Raw genomic sequence first — 20031 nt, 5'->3', positions numbered from 1 at the left:
GGTTTCAGTTCTACATCAGCCCACAGTGACTGTGCCAGGGCAGCCAGCAGCTGGCTGGGCTCCTGTATAGAGGTGTGCTAGGCTTGGGACTGCTGCCCCCCCAAGCAGGGGATTGTGCAGGGAGCAGGTAAGGACAGTTTGAGGGTTGAAGAAGGCACCCTCAGCTCACAACAGGCCTCTGTTCAGGTGGGCAGCCCACAACAGAGACCAGGGATGAGCAGAAATATGATCACACCCTGCATCAGCCTCCCCTGCAGTGTAGGGACATCACTGCCCCACACCCCTCCAGAGCTGCTGCTGCCTCTTCCAGCAATCCACTGGCCTGGGACTGACTGTACAGCAGCCCTGTCTCCCCGAGGATGGCAGCAGGGCCAAGCAGGACCTACCTGGGGTCCTGATGACAAACAGAGCCAAACTGCCTCTTGTTCCCTGCCAGCATCGGGGTGCTGGGGTGATGGGGCCACTTCACCCACACAGCCAGCGTGGACTGCAGGAGAGAGGAGAGGTGTCACCATGAAGCCCAGGGGAAGAAGCATCAGCAGAAGTGGCCCTGAGGCTGCAGGGCTGGCAGGAGGAGGGCCATGGCACTCACTGAGCACTCCTCCTCCGAGGTCTGCACGCAGCCTGACTTGTCGTTGCGCACGCAGCACGCCGAGTGCTTCTCCTTCTCCCGCTTGGCGCTGATGAAGCTGTGCACCTGCTGGTCCTGCCTCATGCACGGGGAGAACTTGGCCCCCAGGTGGATCAGGGCCTCCTGGCAGAGATGGAAACACTCAGCTCAGCCAAGGCAATGATTGCCTGGGCAGAGCAGGCTGGGGGAGCTGCTAGGGGTAGCCCTATCCAGACTCAAGGGCCAGGGACAAGTCCTGCATGATGAAGCCCAACATACACCATGCACATTCTCCATATTTGCTTTGGAGACATCCAGAACAAAAGCTCAGGGATTTCTCTGCCCATAGCCCCAGAAAGGCCAGTACTATGGCTGGGAAAGAAAATTTTTTGATGTTTTCCCTTCATTTTTGTGTTTCCCAGGGGAATGGCATCAGGAAAGCTGGCACACACCATGCAACTCCTGCATTTTTTCTAACTCCATGCTTAGCTTTGTAGGAACAGGGTACAAAGCAGGAAAGAAAAGGTCCATCCCAACCTCCAGGCATGCCACTCTACAGGGTAGTTGGGGCTGGGAGCACTGCTGCTCCCTGACAGTGACAGCAGATCCCTGAGCTCCATGCAGCAGAAGGCTCTGGTCTATGGGGTGGCACAGCTGCAGCACAGTCCCACCCACTAACAGTCCCACCAACAGCACTCACTGAGCTGGGGCCGATCCAGAAGTTTTCCTGCTGAACATATTTGACATTTTCATAAACCCCTCTGTTTCGCAAGACCTACAAGGAGAGAAAGCAAGAGCCCTGAGAGCTCCAGCCCCCAGGGACTGGTGAAAACAGCCCCCAGGATGAACAGGAATCCCCACAGCCAATGACAGAGCCCACAACTCTCTCCATCTGTTTTTTTGCAGGACCACATGTAAACCCCATAGAGGTGTGGACACCTTCATGTTAAGGTCTCATTTAAAATGTCTATCTCTGGCTGCATCAACTCTCAAGAAATCCCAGGGCCTGGAGCCCTTGGAGTGGCCTGAGCCTGCACAAAGCTCCACGGAGCTGAGCAGCACAGGCAGCACCCACAGGCAGTGCAGGCCCAGGTGGTCTGAAAGCTGTCAGATAGGCAGCTGAGAAGCTCCCCAGACATCTCCTGCATGGAGCAGGGACATGGCTGTAGAGATATCTGTACCCCAGAAACCTTTAACAGCGTATGGGAAGGCTACAAACAGCCTCAAATCAGCTCCCAAAGTCAGACAAGTCAGTTTTGCTCCTGGCAGAAAGAAAATCCTGCAACTGTAGCAAAAACTTAGCTCAGGTTTGAAGCATTTCCCTACCCTGATCATCCTTCTGGTCTCCACCAGGAGGGGAACAAGCTGTTTGGAAGTGCTGCCAGCACAGCCACCGTGCTTTGTGCCAGATAAAATCTGACATCAGGAGCACTGTGGCTGCAGGAGAGACAAAAGGAGGTGTGGGGGCTCCCAGAGACCCTCCAGGCAGGACAGCAGGCACCCAGCCAGGAAGGCAAGGAGCCAGTATGCTGGGACACAACAGCTGAGGGCTCAACTCAATCACACTCCAGGCATGTCAGGGGGATTCACTTACTGAATCAACAGTTTCATGTTGTGAGAACCCCACAGGGGCGATGCCGTAGATGCACACAGCCAGGATGGTGATGAGGGAGTGCACAAAGGTGACCCAGTAAGTGAAGAAAGGCCTGCATGGAGGGAAGGGGAAAGGATCAGAGGCAGAAACACAGGCATATTACATCTGCTAACAGGAAAGAAGGGAAAATCTGCTGTTTTCCCCCAGAAACCTTGCCAAAATCTGGGGTACATGGCCAGAATCACCTAGGAGTGCTCAGGGCAGAGGCAATGACCTAAGGTCTTGCCAAAGACAGAACCTGTTTACTCTGACTTGCCCATCACCTTGGACAACCACCCTTTCCCAAGAAAACATCCACGGGAACACAAAGCCCAATGCTGAACTCTGCTGTGTTTCTGAAATAATGACTCTGGGAATGACCAGAGGCAGGGATAGCTGAGCCCTGCTGTTCACCATAGGACAGTGGAGGTGGCACAGAGACCTGCAGTCCCTCCAGGCAGCAGAGACACAGACACACCGTGGGGAGCTGGGTGAGGTCCCAAACTGCTGGCTGAGGACACAAACACGCTGCTGTCAGCTGCAGCTGGCTCTGCACCCCAAGGGACAAAGATGGGGGGGACTCAGCAGCACCCAGTGATCCGAGTCCCCAAGGGCCAGCAGCAATCCCTGACTCAGCAGTTCATGGGTGTGGAAACTCAGGGCACTGGGAATATTTCTGTGTTTGCTCTGGGGTGTCTTGACCTCCAGGGGAGCACTGGCTTTGACTTTTATTCATGGAGAAAGTTTCTTAGACTTCAAGATAGACTAGAATTCACTAAAGTGTGAAATAGATTATCGAGAGTAGTGTAGGTGTATCGCTTGGTGAGAAATTTAAGTTTTGGGATTTTTAGTGTGTTGTGGATGGAAGTAAGATGGAGGGCACAGGGTGTCATCCTGGGTTTCTTCTTCATGCTTTTTCTTTCTTCTTCTTTATGGGTTTGGGTGGCATTTTGTGATTGGGCAGAAAAGTCCACATTGGGGCTCTTTGGGATCAGTTATTGGGTTAAAAGGGGAAATAATCCAGGTGTCAATTCTTAATTGGATAGTTTAGTCTTAAAGACCTTGGAACAAGAGATTGTTGGCCATTTTGTGCATTCTAAAGAAAAGCTACCCAACTCACAGCACTGAGACTGTTTTACTGGTAAGAAATAATAAACACTTGAGTCCAAACATGAACTACTGTCTCAAGTGCCTTCAATCCAGACCTACAAAAATCCACGACTGGTACCTGTCACAGACATATTTTATGAAAAATCCTTTTGCTAGGATTTTTTTCTCCTGAGAAACTGAGAGGCCTCAGAAGTGAAATGTAAACAATAATTATCTGCTGCTGTGGAACGCAACAGGTACATCTTTGATTGGTCTCATGTGGTTGTTTTTAATTAATGGCCAATCACAGTCCAGCTGTCTCAGACTCGCTGGTCAGTCACAAGATTTTATTATCATTCCATTCCTTTCCTTGCTAGCCTTCTGATGAAATCCTTTCTTCTATTATTTTAGTATAGCTTTAACATATCATTTTCTTTTAATATAATATAGATCATAAAATAATAAATCAGCCTTCTGAAACATGGAGTCAAGATTCTCATCTCTTCCCTTGTCCTGGGACCCCTGCAAACACCACCACGTTTGGTGACCCCGAGTGAGGAATGTTCCCACGTTTGGTGATCCCAAGTGAGGAACGTTCCCACGTTTGGTGACCCCGAGTGAGGAACGTTCCCACGTTTGGTGACGCCGAGTGAGGAACGTTCCCACGTTTGGTGACCCCGAGTGAGGAACGTTCCCACGCTTGGTGACCCCGAGTGAGGAACATTCCCACGCTTGGTGACCCCGAGTGAGGAACATTCCCACGCTTGGTGACCCCGAGTGAGGAACATTCCCACAGGTACCTCCACAATGGGGAGCCCTCGTGAGCGCAGCTCTCACCTGTGATCATCCATGTCCTCGATCTGCCGTTTGACGTAGCTGTCGATGCGCTTGCGGTAGGTCCTGTTGGTCAGCTTGCCCACCATGCCCAGCCCGTAGGGCCTCTTCTCCTTGGCAAAGAGCTTCCTGACGGGCACGGCAATGCGCTGGCCGCGCCTCTGCGGGCTCACACTCACCACCTCCTGCCGCAAGCGCACCTTGGGCTGCGCCAGGCCCCCGTCCTTCTGCTTCCTCCAGCCTCGCTCCAGGGGGCTGAAATCAAAAGCAGGACAGAAATAGGGACCAGCCTTTCCATGGCTTTTGGTGGCAGCAGAGCCTCTGTCTGTGCCACCCCCTCTGGGCTGGGCAGCAGCTGATGGCAGACAAGGTGCCCTGAAGCTGTGTTTCAAAAGGTTACACAGAGCCAGGAAAGGAAATACACAGAGAGTGGCACAAGGCTGCTGTGCCAAACTAAGCCCCACCACTGAGGAGCTCTTGAGGCTTTAAAGTTGCAGCCTGCTGGGCTGCAACAGGCACCTCTGCAGCCTCAGGCATGTCTACTTCCTCCCCTACTTCAATCCTCTTACTCTGCCCTCTGCTATGAAATGGAAGTGGAGTTTAGTCCAGCAGTGGAAATATCCATCTTTAAATGTCACTTCAATGTCTCACTTCAATGTGACTGGACTGGCAAATTGGACAAAAGTGAATCCAAGCAGCTTCCCAGACCAAGCAGCAAAGCAGCTTCCCAGACCAAGAAAGCAGCACTGTCACAGGCTGCAAGCTGTACCAGCTACCTCTCCCAATCTCTCTTCCAGTCCTCCTTTATTTGTACCAATGTGCGCATTTTTCAGAATAAAAAAAAAAGCAGGATTCAACAATTCAATAAAAATCCCAAGTACCCTGAGCTAAAAGAAGGTTTTTCTGTCAAAATAGATCTGATGAACATTGCACAGGTTACTGGTGAATAACACCTAATTTTTAAGGCTCTATCACATCCAAATAAATTTTTATTTCCTTGCTCTTAGACAGCAGTGTGAAGGTCATATCTGCAGTTCTCACACCTGACCAAAAAAACCCAACTCCTTCCCATTTCACCCTCCTCATTGCCTGGCACTGCAGGAGGCATGCTCCTGACACCTGCTCTAGTCCAGTGTACTTCCCAAATGCCCCACTCTGCACAAAAGACAGTGCTTGTCAAAAGTGCTGAGAGAAAACAGACAACAACCTTTCTTCTGAAAGATGACTGGAGTATCTGGAAAGATCATCACAGCTCTGAAGTACAGGCAAGCAAGAGCTTAAGGGAGAATCTGAACCTCTGTAGCCAAAATACTGCTGGAAACTTCAGCTCTTTTCACATTGCACCTTGCAGAAGATGCATTTGAATATCCCATTTGAATATTGAACTTCCCTTGGGAAGTCCTTCTGCAGCAGAAGGTGCAGGTTCCACTGCAGCCTGCTCTTGACCAAGAGGTCAAGTGGTTCCTGTGGGGTGGACATGCTGCTTCTCAGTGTTTCCAGTGCTGGAAATCTCCCCATGCCCAAACAAACACCTCACCACCTGAAAGGACACCCAACTGTGACTCTGATAACAGCTCTCTGAAGGGTGAAAAAAATGTATTTACCTCAATAAATAAAACTATTTAAGGAGATTCAAAGGGAACCAAGAAGACTGAAACCATCTCAGAGGAGTGACAACAAACTCCCACCATTTGTGCTTCCCCTTATGTTAAACTGAGTGAAGTTCTTGGAAACACTTGAAGGGAAAGTGCCAGCACAGCAAGACAGGCTGAGAGCAGCAGAACCACAACAAGGACCTCCCTGTCTGCTCCATGTTCACACCCAGCAGAGCTCTCTGCTGGGGTGAGCTGACTCGGAAGCAACACAGAGCAATTACTCAGTACCAGTTACTCAGGTGGAAAAAATCCAGGCACACAGTACAGCACCACCCACATATTTGTAGGGCTCTCAGCATCGGTGCCACACCTTTCTCTCATTTCAAGTGAGGAATGCAGCCCAGCTTGATACTCTGCAATGCTTCACCGCTCCTTGGAGCATGAGAACAGTTACTGGTGACTATGGCAATGGCAACAGCCTTCTCCCTTTTGCTCTCCATAGCCAAAGGCTGGGCCCTCAGCATCCTCACAATTGATGTAAAGTGTCTTTTGCTTCCTCAAGGCATGATACAATCTCTGAAACACATTAGTATGAAGCTGGAAGTGTCAGGAGTGACTGCAGAAGTGGCCTCAGTGTCACCTTTCACATCATGGGTAGCTGGGGCAGGAGGTCTTCAGCTGGATTTAAAGAAAACCCATCACTGCACTGCTCTGAGCTCTGCACCAAGCACCCACAGCACACACATCTTGGCTTTCTCCACACAGGAGGCCCCACTCCAAATGGGTTGGCTACCCCATGCTAGGCTTTGGCAACTACCATGAAGATACTCACAGCAGTAAGTGGCTCCTTTCAAGCTCATTTTTGTCCAAAGCACCTCCTGTGAGATCTGTCTGATCTGGAGGTTTCACCTCCGCATCTTTGATTGCAGCTTCTGATGGTGACTCGAACACTTCATCTGGGTAAGTGGAGAGCTCCTCATGAAGGACTCCTTCCTGGGCAGAGAGACAGCAGTCCCATCAGAAGAAGCCAACATCCCACTTGAGACAGCAGTGCTGCTCTCTGCAACACACAGTCCTGCCAGAACCAGAGTCCTGCTCTGCCTCTGGGCCAGCACCATGCCAGACCTGCCCCTCACCCGAGCAAAGAAGGACGTGTCGAGTTCATCTGGAAAATCCACGGTGTCCTCCTCTAGGAAGCTGGCGGGGGTGAAGCTGCGCCGCTGGGCCCTCCTCAGGGTGCTGTCCTTCAAAGAGCGGCCCTGCAGCCAGGGACAGGAACATGGGGCACTGCCAGAGCCTCACAAACCCACCCCAGCCAGTGTGCAGGCAGCCCACGTGCTGAGCTTGGTTCATGCTTGCGGATGGAGCATAGCAGACGTGATGTGTGACACCTTTCTGGTGAGACACACAGCTGTCACCCCACTTCTCAAGCCACGGTGCCCACCTCCAGGCTGGCCATGTGCTCCTCTAGCACATATTTTACAATGTACCTGCCAAACCACAGTGATGGCTGCTACCGGATGCAGCAAAAAACATCACTGAGCCCAGGACACCAGGCACAGGGCAGGATGAAGAGACCTGTACAGCAAGAGCCTCAGGTATTTCTGCTCTTCCCTGGCTGCTTACCAGGTGCAGATGGACCACCCAAAGGTCCAGACAGGCTGAACTGGACCTGCTAGAATGCTCTGAGGCTGCTGGCCGTGGGAATCAAAGCCCCTAGGCCAATAAAGAAAAAGCAAGACCTGCACCAAAACCAAACCACCATCCCCACTTCCTTGCCAATCCTGCCTCCTGTACACATGCCCGAAACACACCAGGAGGTGACTCCATTTCCTCCCCTCCAGCACAGCCATCCCCAACCCCCTGCTGAGCAGCTCCTGACCCCAGGTCCCAGGGCAGACCCCTGAGGTGGGTGCCCTGAGGCAGGCAGTACCTTCACCAGCGCGGCGGCCGCTCGGAAGCTCATTTTGGCCACGGACTCGCGCTTGCGGCGCCGCGGGAGGCGGTTGAAGCCCGAGCGGGAGCTGGTGAAGGAGCACAGGGAGGTGGCCCCAGGCGTGATAGGGGTGTGGGGGATGCTGCAGCCGTCCGTGTCCTCGGCCATCCGGAACGCCCGGCCCCGCGCGAGGGGGTCGATGATCTGCCGAGAGGAGCAGCCCATCAGTCCAGCCACCCCCAAAGCCTGTCCTACCAAGCCTCCTCTCTCCTCTTGAGACCATGGCTCCAGGGAATGATCAAGAACCAGCCTGCAGGGACCAACAAGCAATTCTACAGTAGGGAGAAAAGGAATAACCTATTGGGGTTTTTCTTCTTTTGTTAGTATTGACTATTGTCAACCAGTCTGTTCCAGTATCTCACATAAGACTCCAAACCTTCCTAAGCTCTTGGTTTCATTGTCTCCCATGCCAAAGAGCTCAACAGTCAGAGAATGTGCTGCCTAATTAGGAGTCTGAGAAATCTCTGAAAACAGAAATGTTCTTTCTTTAGTTAGTTTCCTTCCTGATACTGGACAGCCCAGGACTTAAGCAGTTTCCTGTTATCCTATTGAAACTTTACTGTATATTTACATCTGCTTCCATTAATTAAATTTAACAGCTGGATAAAGCAGGCAAGCTTCCAGGAGCTGCAAGCCCTTCTTTGGGACTCCTCAGGCCAGTGCTCTCACTTATTCCAAATATACGAATCAACGTAATGAAAATATTGCCTTCAGCTACAAACCTTGCCTCTGTCCTTACATCATCGCAGCTGTGGTTTCCATAAGACCTCTCTGCTTTATCCCAAGGTTTTACGAGCTTTTTTAATCCACAGTTGCACACTCAACAGGAGGCTTAATGGGCTCACACCTACTGACACCACGTTCTCATTTAATGTAACCCACATACAGCTCAAGAATATTTCTGAGTCTGCTGTGACCAAAGATTAGGTGCAAGACATTTAACAGAAAAGTAGGTAACATGGCAAAATGTGATTGAAAAATACACTACATTCTGCTCTGCTTAGTGATGCCACCAGGCTGAAGGTCACAGACTGACCTGTTTTGGAAGGAATTGTTTTCCCACTCACTCAGTAGTGCTCACCAAAGCACAGCCATCAACCACAACAATTAGTGTCACTGAGGGGAGCAGTGGGAAGAGCTGGATATTGTGGTTAGTTCTGGTCACTGGCTGTGCTCATCTGGGCCCTGCCCCCTTGGGTCACACTTAAAGGTAATGAGTAGGAGGCAGCACCAAACCCAGGTGTCCTTTTCAGACACTCAAAACCACTTCTAAGGACCCATAAGCAGAGCTTTAGCACCACTGATGCAAGAGACACTTTTCAAAGTCCTAAAATACAACCAGGTTTCTATGGGGACAGTAGCTGTGCTACAGCCTGCATTCTGCTTGGGGCAGGGCAAATGTCCCCAGGGATTCCAGCCCTGCTACTGTACATTTGGGTCCAACATAGTGGTTACTCTGGCTACAACACAGTTCTGTCCTTCAAAATGGCAGCAGAAAGCCTTAGCTGAGAGCTGCTGCTCATGCTGCACACCCCTGATCCCCACAGTCACAGCATGACAAACACAGCTCCGAGCCACCACAACAGCTGAGGGATCTCAGCCAACAAGACTAGAGAGAGGCTGCTGGAGAGAGCGAGCTGCCAAACTGTACCTGGGACGTGAGAAGTGTCTGAGCACAGAGCCCAGACGTGTCAAGGCAGAGCTCAGCCCGCAGACGGGTCACAGCTGCCAACGCGCTGAAGACACCGAGCAGGGAGCTCAGCCATGGCCTTGCCTCTGTCCCTCTGTCCCAGGTTACTCACCTTCTGCATGCCCAGCTGGCAGGGTCCCACGTAGAGAGGAGGAGGGGTCTCTGTGCTTGTCAGAGAAATGTTGTCCTGGCTGGGCAAGTCCATCTCCCGGATGACCTGAGGCTTGAGCTTCCCGTAGCGCAGGCTGCAGTGGCGGAGGCTCTTCCTCTGCCATTTCTGAGTGGCATCGCTGTCTTTGCTCACCCCAAACCAGTCTGCTGTGCCTCTGTAAGATGCCAGCAGACAAGTGCTAAGAAGGTTGTTTGCTTGGACTATTCAGGTGAAAATTCAAAGCCCTGGTGGTCACTTCCAGCCCACCCCAATTCAAAGACAGAACTCTTTCCCAGGAGCATCTTGCAGCTTGTCCTCAGCTGGTTTTAGCAACCTGACAGATGCTGGCCAGAAATGTTTGACCATCCACAGCATTCTGTCTCTTAAGACAGAAGAAAAATGACAGGAGATATTCACTGTGGGCAAAGGACAGCTTGTTCCGAATTTTTCTAAAAATAAAGGAAAAGAAATGGTACAGAAATTCAGAAAATAACTTGGTGAAAGGTGTTTTTTTACTTTAAAAACCATCTATTGCACTTACCATCTTCAGGCCAGCTCTAGGTCCCCATTGTGAGACTACTGTTTCATAGCTCTGTAACTTGTCCCAAAAGCCACCAGAAATCTCTCTTCTCTCCCAGCCTCCCCTCCACATTCCCAGAATCTCCCTAACTTCTCCATCTCATGCTGCAGGATTTCCAACCTCCTCAAGGGTAGCATTAGCAGCAAAACTTGCTGCAGTTCTGGTCTCTGCAAAGGCAGACACACACACTTCTAAGCTGCTGGCTGCAGAAGCAGGAGCACAAGGCTGCAGCGATGAGGCAGGTTTGCTGCCAAGTGCCTGCTGCCACAGAAGAGCAGTGGATCAGAAGCAAAATCCCAGAAAGGCAAGGAGGGATCAGGATAAGTCAGACTAAAAGCCTATTTCAAATCCTGCAGGACAGCTGGTACCCTAAACTTACAGGGGTCATGGCAGCCCTGCCAAGCAGTTCCCACCATGGTTAATCCATCCTCAGGAGATGACAAGGTGTCTCACCCTACAGCTGACTGATGTTGAAACCTGAAAGGTCCAAGCCAAATCCAAACCCCTGGCCTCAGCCTCCCTGCTCAGGGGCAGGATCTCCAGCTGCTGAGAAGCAAGACCTCACAGATCACAAAGTGAGCATTAAAATACACACTGGAGTAAAGGCTGGGATAAATCTAGAATTAGGCCACACATGGGAACTGAGACAGTGCACTAGAGACAGGAAATTAATCTGGTGGTTTTGTACCCTTCCAAGGAAAAACCCCATCAATCAACAGTGAAGGTGCTCTGTCAAAAGGTGTGTTTGAAATCCACAGCCTTGCTGGCTAAAACCTTCCATATGCAACCACCACACATTTTCCTCAGCCCTCCCTGTTCTCAAAATGATACAAAACAGACCCTTCAGAGGTCATGTGGGCCACTGCTGGAATTCACCTGACCTCACTGACTCAAATGCCACCAGCAAGTCAACGTGCCAGCCTTTGGAGATGGAGCTATGTGAAAATCTTGGGATACCTCTCTGCTCCAAGGAGATGTGGGTCTGGGGGAGCAATCTTCCTCTCTATCCAGAGCAAAGGCTCAGGGCCAGCCCCTGCCCTGACAGACCCACCAAGCCCATAGCACATGGGTCAAGTTGCCAGTTGCTCTGGCACAACACACAGCTCCCAGAACAGCCTGAGCACTCAGAGGGCTCCATACAGGTTGCTGTAATCAGGATTTCAACAGCAAAGTGACCTTGGGTGACAAGCCTGTACACAGGCCCTCAAAGGGAGAGGGGCTGAGGGTCATTTGGGCCCTATGATCCTGCTGAGCAGTGGCACCACCAGCAGCAGTCTCAGAGATCTCCAAAACTGTGCTCCCACTGGTCTGGAAGGACAAGCACCACCACAGCTGCTGGCACTATGAGGAATACTCCAGAACTGCCAGAGACCACTGCTGGGCCAGGGCCAGGGTGAAGAGCTGTCCCACTCCTTCCTGATCATAGCCAAAATAGCCCACTAAAGAGTTTAGGGCATCTGGAGCACCCTGGGAAGATGCTGAATGCCTCTGTTCAGCTGGAGAACTCCATCACATCCTACGGAGTCCCCAGGGCACTGTAACAACCAACATCAGAACCAGCTGTCACTCTTCTGTCACGATGAGCCAAGCAGTCCTGAAGGCCCAAGGCCAAACACAAGCAGCCCCAAAGGTGGTCACAGTGCCAGAGTGGCAGCTGGCCAAGGGCAGGATGGTAAGACAGGAATACAGGGCAGTAGGTCCAGTCCCTGCCATGCATTAAGTCACACTGTCTGTCTGGTTTAAAAGTTTCCTAAGCTTCAGATGATTTTGGGGTGATCGTCAATGGGCCCGTTGTGCCCTGGACTCCTGGAGTGGCTCATTTCCTTGGTGCTAAGTAAACAAAGACCTCCACCTCAAAAAGAAGACAGTCAAATTTGCATTAGAAAAAGCCATGATGTCAACAGGGAAAGAGTAGATGCTGTATTCCATTCATCAGCTCTGAGCCCCTCTGGACCAACACAACAGCATCTGTTTGGTGCTGCTTCCTCTCCTTCCCCAAGAAGGCTTTGGGGCCAACATATGCTGCACTGCTGCCAGCAAAGGCAGGCTGGGCTAAGGCTGCCTGGGGAGATATTCCAGCTATGGTGAACACCAGGAGGTTGACAGCTTGTTAGGAAAGGCAGGAGGGAGTGAGGCTGGCGGGTGGACAGCTTGTTAGTCCATGCTACTTATTGACAGCTGCCTACACATTTAGTAGGAGTGACAATTGTTTTCTGTTAGAGGCACACATGAACTTTCTCAGTCTGCGTGTCTGTAGGCCTCTTGGACAGTCCTGGGAAGGCAATGAGATCTCAGCAACAGCCAGACTCTGTGCAGTTCTCAACAGCCCTGGCACACACATGCAGGGGTGGGTTTCACACTCAGTGCTACCAGTACCTGAAAAACGATCGGGGCAGGGACTGCCGCTTTCTCAGGGAGCTCCTGCCCCCCCGGTGCCCACGGGCGGGCAGGGTCTGACTCCTCTGAAACCGAACCTGTCTGCTGCAAAGAAAAGAGAGCTGAGGGGAAGGAACCTCCAGGGCTGTGGAGAGGAGCAGCCACTGCATCTCCATCCATAGCCCCATGGGCAGCAGTGGTGCCCCACTGCATGTGACAGTGGCCTCCAGCTGAGAGCACGACCTAAGAGAAACAACCAAGCTCAAGCCAACACAGCAGCAGCATCTTTGAACCCAGGAGGCTGCTGAATCCTCTTGGTGCACCTGTGACGTGTGTGTCACATTGCTCTGGAAGGTACCAGGAGTACTGCCATCCCCCTCAGCTCCCCCTGTGAGACCTGACTTCTTCAGCCCAGACACTCAGCCACAGATTCCACAGCTGGCTCTGGACACCAGTGTGAAACCACGGAGGTGTCAGCAGGCCAAGATATGATCTGCTTAGAGACAGGTGACTGGTGCCCTGACACGATCTTGCCTAGTGCACAAGCCTATCTGTGGCACATCTGCTGCTTTGCATGGACATCTCAGACATCCTGGAAGACCGGAAATGGTGTTAGATACTTTCATATGAATCATTCCCATGCCTTGTTCTGGACTACACAGGCTTGACTTTATGTTCACAGTTGATCTGTGTTCTCCAGGGAAGATGGTATGGAGTCCTGCTGCAGTTTCACATTCTGTGCATTCTGAGGGCTGTGTTAAGCAGAAAACTTGGCAGTCAGCCTTCCTGGACTCACAAAACAAATCCCAAAACACAATTTAGGGATGTATGGTCTGCATTCTCCACTGTATTCCTAGCTCTGCTAAATGGAAAACAGGGATTTAGGCCTTGATACTTTCCATTTCCCTGGCCTTGTTTCTGATCCACTCATTTCATGCTTTTATTACCAGTGTTGTGTAATGTCTGCATCTCCTGCAGTTCTGCTCGTTGTAAAGTCCTTCCCAAAGTAATTTTGTCACAGTAGCACCAAAGCAGTTCACAGTTCCTCACTCCCCTACATACAAACTGCATGTTGTGAGGACTTCTGGGACAGGTTAGCCAGGTCCTTCTACCCAATACTTCTTGTCAGAGCCTCCACAGCACCGTCCCAGGATATCCCGTCATCCTTGACATGCTCTTGCCTAGCTGTCCTGGCAAGGAACACGTCAGGAGCAGGGAAGCAAGGGAAGAGGCAGTGTAGGTGTGCAAGGACAGCCTCAGCAGGCCCAGAGGCTGCCCACAGCCCTGAAAAGAGCAGATGCTGCTCCACAGGCTCAGCCCTCCCAACCTCACAAGAAGCAGGATCAGAGTGGGCTGATGCAGGAGAGCTTCAGCACCAAGGCAGCTGGGGAAGGTCTGAGGCAAAGGAAAACAGTGTGTGGGAGATCTCCCAGAGCTGGAAAGCTGCTCCTTTGTGAGTGGGCGAAGCCTGGCTGGCTGAAAGTACCCCTGACCCCTGGAGCTCCAGGGATGCTCCTGGGATCCAGGCAGGCCTGACACACTGCCAGAGACAGAAAAGAGCCATCTCAGGAGAGAAGCTGGGAGAGCCCCTCCCTCTGGGAAAACTGGGGTAAGCCTTTGCCATAGTTAGGGAAAGAGCATCCAGCTCTGTGTGGCCATGTGTCAAGAGACTCGTAATGACAACCCTTGGCAGGAGTGGGACACAGGACCAGAGTAGCCTCTCCCTGCTCTCTGCCACCCCTCAGAGCCACGCCTCTCACTGCCAATGAGCCAGTGCTAAGAGTCCTGCACAGCTCCAATGGGCTTCTGCCTCCCCCAGCAACCATGTGCTCTCAGACACTGCACCAAAGCACGCCCAGCACACCCCACCTACAGTCACAGCTAAACATCAGGGTCTGACACATCCTGTTACTGAGAAACAGCCCCCCCAGGGCATGGGAGCCAAAATCTGTCTGTAAGAGGGAAACACCATTCATTGTCCTGGTCACCAGCATCTTCCTCCCAGGACTTGTCTCCTCACGTGCTACAGACAGGCTGTACAGCACCACTGGGCTTCTACACTGGGGACCAACCTGCACCCACCCTTCCACCACCTCACCAGGTAATGAGGGACTCAACCTAACCCTGCTGTGACAGGCAACGGGATGAGCAGAGAATCACAAATCCACAGCTCCAGGATGGCAGAACGCACTGCAGCAGGCTCCAGGAGCTCCGTGCCTCACCTCTTGATGGTCTGGGTGATGGAGGTCTGGCGCTGCAGCACCGCTCTCCTGGCGGGGTCGTGCGGCAGGGACGGCACGCGGCTGTTGTCGGCCGGCATGCTCACGCTCCGCAGGAACGCCTGGCGCCGCGTCGGCTGCGAGGGAAGGGAGGGAGTCAGACTTCTGGGATGGGCACATCAGCAATTCAACGTGGACTGCCTGAGCTCCTGCAGCACATCCTCCTGGCTGCTGTCTACTCAAATCACACTCTCCTAGACCGCTCCCCAAGGTCAAGAGAAGCGCAGTCGGTGGGATTTGCTTCTTAAGTGGCTCTCTGTGGATGCCATGGGACAGGGAGAGAGAAACGGCAAGCGTTTCTCACAGCGGCTTGTGAGAAATTTTAGGGAGCTAGAAAGATGTGATAACCTGTTGACTATACACAATTTACAAGTGCTGTTTTTCTACCTTGTTTTTCTGCTCCTCTCAAGGACAGTGTGTGAGAAAGATGTTCCTGTTAGTTAGCCAATAGAATAGACTCTATCGTACCACTCTATAAAAACTGCACATTCTTTTGAATAAAGTTCTTCTTCGCCTTTGCTACGATCCTGCCTCTCGCCTGTTCCTGCCCTGACCCCCGTGCTTGAGTGACAGCTCAGGATCTGCACTAAAAGCCTGTGAGAGCTGTGGGTGGCTCTGCAGTTGCTGCCTGGTACAGCCTAAGCAAGCTGGGAAAGGCTTTGTTCATAGCCTAATTGCCTGGGCACACTCACATGTCATGGCTAAATGTCACCTACCAAATGTGACACAACACACCACGCTGTTCTCAGCTCACACAACTGCCTCCCCAGGGCTGCTCTGGATTACATTTTTATCAGCTCAGCAGAGACACCGTGCCCCATGTGTACAGGGCAGGCTGAGCAGACTGCCCCTCTGGCAAGGGAAGCTCAGATCGATCCTCTGGTCAGACACTGTCTCTGCCTCTAGACTACTTCAGCCTCTCCAGACTAGAAAGCTAATGATTTCCACTTCCATTAACAGTTTTGCTATCTTTTATGTAAAAGCAGTACACAGATACTCAGGTTGTAAGTCAGAGGAGCACACAATGCACTCTTATCCTGACAGCCTGGGCTGTGCAGAGAACACTACCTCCACCAGCTTCCATCATAAGCACAGAGTGTCCCTCCAGGTGCCCAGCTGGATTTAGAGATTCCAGGTAAAGCAAGATCCATCAGAGCCTTAAATAATTGATCCAGAAGGTTGCAACCTGCACTGATAAAACCCTAAACTCCACTTCTAATCCCTACAGACTGACCCCCAAACTCTTTCCTTCCAAGAGAAGACCAGAACCAAGATTCATCTGCCAGGAGCTGTCCCGTAAGTGAAGTCCATTTGAGTCCCTGGATCACAGAATGATGTAGAGGACAGTTCTTGCTGTTCCAAGTGCAATAGAAGTACTCTCTTAAGACAAGCATGTCCTCAGCCCCCTCCAGGGAAGCTGTGTAACCCTCCATTTCTCTAATGACTAAACTTTTTTTCACAGAAGTGACTGAACCCAGGCCCTGTACACACCCATGGAGCTGGGCAGCAAGAACTCTCTGGCTCTGCCTTCAGTGCACAGAGCGTCTGTTCCTGCAGCAAGGCCACACAAGCAGCCATCATTCATACCCAGGTCTCACCTCCACAGCAGTTTTTAATACCTTGTAGCAGGTATTCCTGATATTCTCCCTATCCCCAGCACAAATAAGGGTGTTTGACTCTCATGTTTTGCACTGCTCCTATTAACTTATCACCTCATCTCTACTTCAGCACTCCTCAGAGTCATGTATTTCTCATCCCGCATGGTCCTCTTATGCTCCTCCTGCTGCTAACAGCTTTGTGTTGCCAGTAACTGTTCTTTGCTGCTGCTGATGAAAGTCTGCCATTATCTTGGCTATTCATAAGTCACATTCATACCCTGCTCATTTCAGCACAAGCTCCAGCACTTTCAGGCCTTCATGCTTGTCTGGGAGACCTTCAGTCCTCCAGTCCCCTTAAGAAATGCTTGTTTGAATACCTCACTCTCATATCCCAGCCAAGACGCTTCTCACAATGCCCACATCCAAACACTCACATCCACTGATGTGAGCACATCAGCCACCCACCCTCCTCCCTCCCACATCCCCTTCAAGGGGAGTTAATTACTGCTCATAAATTTACTCAAAGGCTCTGCCCTTTCTCATGTGGCCTCATGACCTGCCATCACATGCTGCCTTTCCCTCAGCCAGGACTGATGGGGATCCCAGGCACAGGGATGCTCCCAGCACATCCCTCCCCAGCTCCACAAACCCTCCCCCCCTGTACCTGCACGGGCTGGGGGGGCTCCTCTGGCACGGGCATGGGCACTGGCACCGGGATGTCCAGTTTTAGCCATGGTGGCTTCTTGCGCTGTAAGCTGCTCGTGCTGTCGTGCCGCGCCTCCGACATCGTCCCACGCTTGTCCTCAGGCCTAGGAGAGGGGAGACACCAGAGTCAGGAGGGAATCTGGCTCATCCCCCACAGGCCATGCTGGCAGGGTGAGCAGAGTGTTCTTCTCCCAGCTGTGACTGATGGGCCCCAAGCCCCACGTGGGATGAATTCCCAAAGTGCCTCATGAGGGCTCAGAGCTCACAGCTTGTGCCCACACTGCTCATTCAGCACCTGACACTCAGAGGACACAGAACCTCGAGCCAGATACAGACACTGCAGTGTCTCAGGTTTGAGTCGCCTTCCATTAAGATTTTTGCTGAGACTACTGTGAGATCCAGATTCCTTAAGAACAAGCCATGAATTAAATCTTAATGAGATCTGGATCCAGACCAACCAGCTAAGTAACTGCAGTATCAAAAGCCACTGACCTCCCTCTAAAACCAGCTTGTGACTCGCCAACACCCTTTTTTGCCCCACCAAAGCCAAGCACACACTTTCCAACTCACCCACCACTTAGCAATTAACAAGTGGCCATTTCTCATAGCTGTTTCTAATCTCTTTTAAATGTAGTGATTTTCTAGAAACATAATACAGTGCACAGAGCAATACCAGTATAGCATGAACATTAGAGAACTGGCACTAATCCTGAACTAAGAGTGGTTTTCATACATAAATAATAATAATATGGTATTTAAATAAAAACCGCTGTGTAATCCAAACGCCGCAGTGAGCAGAGTGACTCGCTGTCATCTTGCCCACTCTGCTGCAGTTTTGCCCTCCTGTTTGGGACCACAGGAGCCTTTCAGGCTGGCAGAGCACCCACTTCACTGTGCATGCTCAGAGAAACAATTCAGAAAACACATTTCACTGGAGGCAGATCAGCTCAGATGCCTTCACAGGTACTTTCCAGCCTAAATTATGCTACAAGTTTGTATTTCTTCCTCTCCTATCACACACACAACTTCAAGTGAACAGTGGGAAGCATGTGTGCTGAGTGGGACAACAGATTCCACTCCCTCTGGGCTCTCTCCATGCATGGCCCTAGCCTGGCCTATGGCCCTCAGCCACAGGGGACAAAAATAATCAAGTGGCCCAGCCTCTTCACCACAGTGGACAGATGGAATAATCAACCAGTTAAATCAGCAGGCACACATGCTTTGACAGAGAGTAGGAGAAAAACTCTGTTGGAATTAAAACTTAGTGCTCTTACAGTGTTAACACAGCCCATTTATTTTAAATGCAGAGTGAGTTTAACACATAAGGATTCTTCCTTGAGAGAGGCCAAGTCCTAGGCCAGGACCAGAGGGATCTCCACCCTCAGAGACATTTGGCATTCAACAAAACAAGGCCCTAAGCTGCCTGAATTATCCCAGCCTTGCAGTGGCTGAGCCAGTCAACCTGCATGGGTCCCTCCCAACCTAAATTAGGCACTGGCTCTCTGAAACGTGCACAGCCTTGCAGGGCATTGCCACCATCTTCCCACAGCTCCCTGCAGCTGCTCTGGAATGGGAACTGCACACACCATTGCAAAAGATACAAGGCAGGGGGGCAGGCAGGGGGGAAATAGGTCAACAAATGGGAGTGGGGGATGATCTGGATTGGGTTAGAAGAGAATCTCATCTAAAAGGAGCTGAAGGCCAGCTGCTGGTTCAGTCGCCGGGCTGGGCCAGCTGCCAGGAGCACTGTGCTCAGCTGAGCCAGAACGACAGAAAGAGAGGACTCAGCTGTAGGTGGATGAAGGTTGGGTTTCAGCAAATACCACAGGCCCCCAAAAGTCTGGGAATTCATGATCTAGCCTGTACAGACATGCCCTTCATACATGCACCACAGTTCTGTTGCACAGATGCAGTGCTGTGCATGAGAGTGACACAAATCCTTCCTTCCCTCCCTGCTGAGCTGCAGGGGTGGCTAAATACAACTGCTCTAACTTCCTGTAAGATAACAGTGAGAGTATTAGGGGTACTCCTGCCTGTGCTTGGTATGAGTAAATCTGCTATGAGACACAATTTACTGAAAGGTCTTGCAAATTTATCTTCATTATGAGGTCAAGAAAGCAAAGCAGATTCCTCATACCTGAAATACTCCAGCAAACAGCTTCAGCATTTACCTCTGAGGATCACAAACATGACATGTCCTCAAGGTGTCCTAATCAGAGACCAGCCAAGAGAGATAGAGCCACCACGCTGGCACGAGCAAACACAATCTATTTCACACAACTCAAGAGCCTCCTTCCTGAGCCTTCAAGGGCAAATTCAAAGCCTCCAAAGTAGCAACTCTGCTTTTCCCAGCATCTCACCACTGAGCCAATATCACTCAACATCCTTCCTGTCTACCTACAGAGCTGCCTTTGTGAGCAGGAGCTCTGGGTGTAAAGAATACAAACATGCAGGATTTGCGGTTCTATCAATCAGTGAGGCCAAGCCAGGAAGGCAGAGGGTGAATCACACCTGTATTGCCCAAAAGCTGCTGCAATAACATGAAACCCTGTGAAAGACTTCTGATTAAATCTGTTTTGAGTTTCCCCTTCTAAATTGCCACAGACAGTGATGTCCACGTATCTTCATTGGCTTGCCTGCCATCCTTGCAGACCTGTACATGGGATCTCCAGGGTGTACTCACCTGCCAAAGAGGACAAACACACACAGGGCTAAAGCCTATGGTCTTACAATTACCCCCAAAGTTGATTTGACTGTATTTTAGGCAAGGTGAATATCTCAAGATGAATTCACATTCTGACAGAGCAATGGATTGCTCTTCTTTCTCCCCACTTCAGCAGTTAAAGAGTTCTTTAAGTAGCAAAGCATAAAAATGCATATATAATAATTGTCTAA

General features: G+C 51.1%; 1 protein-coding gene across 5 annotated transcripts in view; it reads right to left on the bottom strand.

The window, feature by feature from the left end:
- RHBDF1 (rhomboid 5 homolog 1) overlaps positions 1 to 20031 on the bottom strand; it is a 35963-nt gene that overhangs the window by 4321 nt on the left and 11611 nt on the right. For 3 of the 5 annotated variants that reach the window (XM_059861749.1, XM_059861744.1, XM_059861745.1), the window contains exons 2-13: positions 17096 to 17240; positions 14777 to 14910; positions 12555 to 12659; positions 9560 to 9773; positions 7695 to 7901; positions 6898 to 7020; positions 6594 to 6754; positions 4170 to 4421; positions 2205 to 2316; positions 1311 to 1385; positions 593 to 754; positions 387 to 487 (exon numbers count right to left, since the gene is read on the bottom strand). In XM_059861749.1, the coding sequence (XP_059717732.1) occupies positions 387 to 487; positions 593 to 754; positions 1311 to 1385; positions 2205 to 2316; positions 4170 to 4421; positions 6594 to 6754; positions 6898 to 7020; positions 7695 to 7901; positions 9560 to 9773; positions 12555 to 12659; positions 14777 to 14910; positions 17096 to 17218 (1769 nt within the window). In that variant the 5' untranslated portion in view covers positions 17219 to 17240. The remainder of the gene's footprint in view (positions 1 to 386; positions 488 to 592; positions 755 to 1310; positions 1386 to 2204; positions 2317 to 4169; positions 4422 to 6593; positions 6755 to 6897; positions 7021 to 7694; positions 7902 to 9559; positions 9774 to 12554; positions 12660 to 14776; positions 14911 to 17095; positions 17241 to 20031) is intronic. The other 2 variants (XM_059861746.1, XM_059861748.1) reach the window with 2 other exon arrangements.

The sequence above is a fragment of the Haemorhous mexicanus genome, chromosome 17, assembly GCF_027477595.1.
Source record: "Haemorhous mexicanus isolate bHaeMex1 chromosome 17, bHaeMex1.pri, whole genome shotgun sequence".
In the NCBI taxonomy this organism is placed as follows: domain Eukaryota; kingdom Metazoa; phylum Chordata; class Aves; order Passeriformes; family Fringillidae; genus Haemorhous; species Haemorhous mexicanus.
This window is presented reverse-complemented; position numbering and strand designations above follow the sequence as displayed.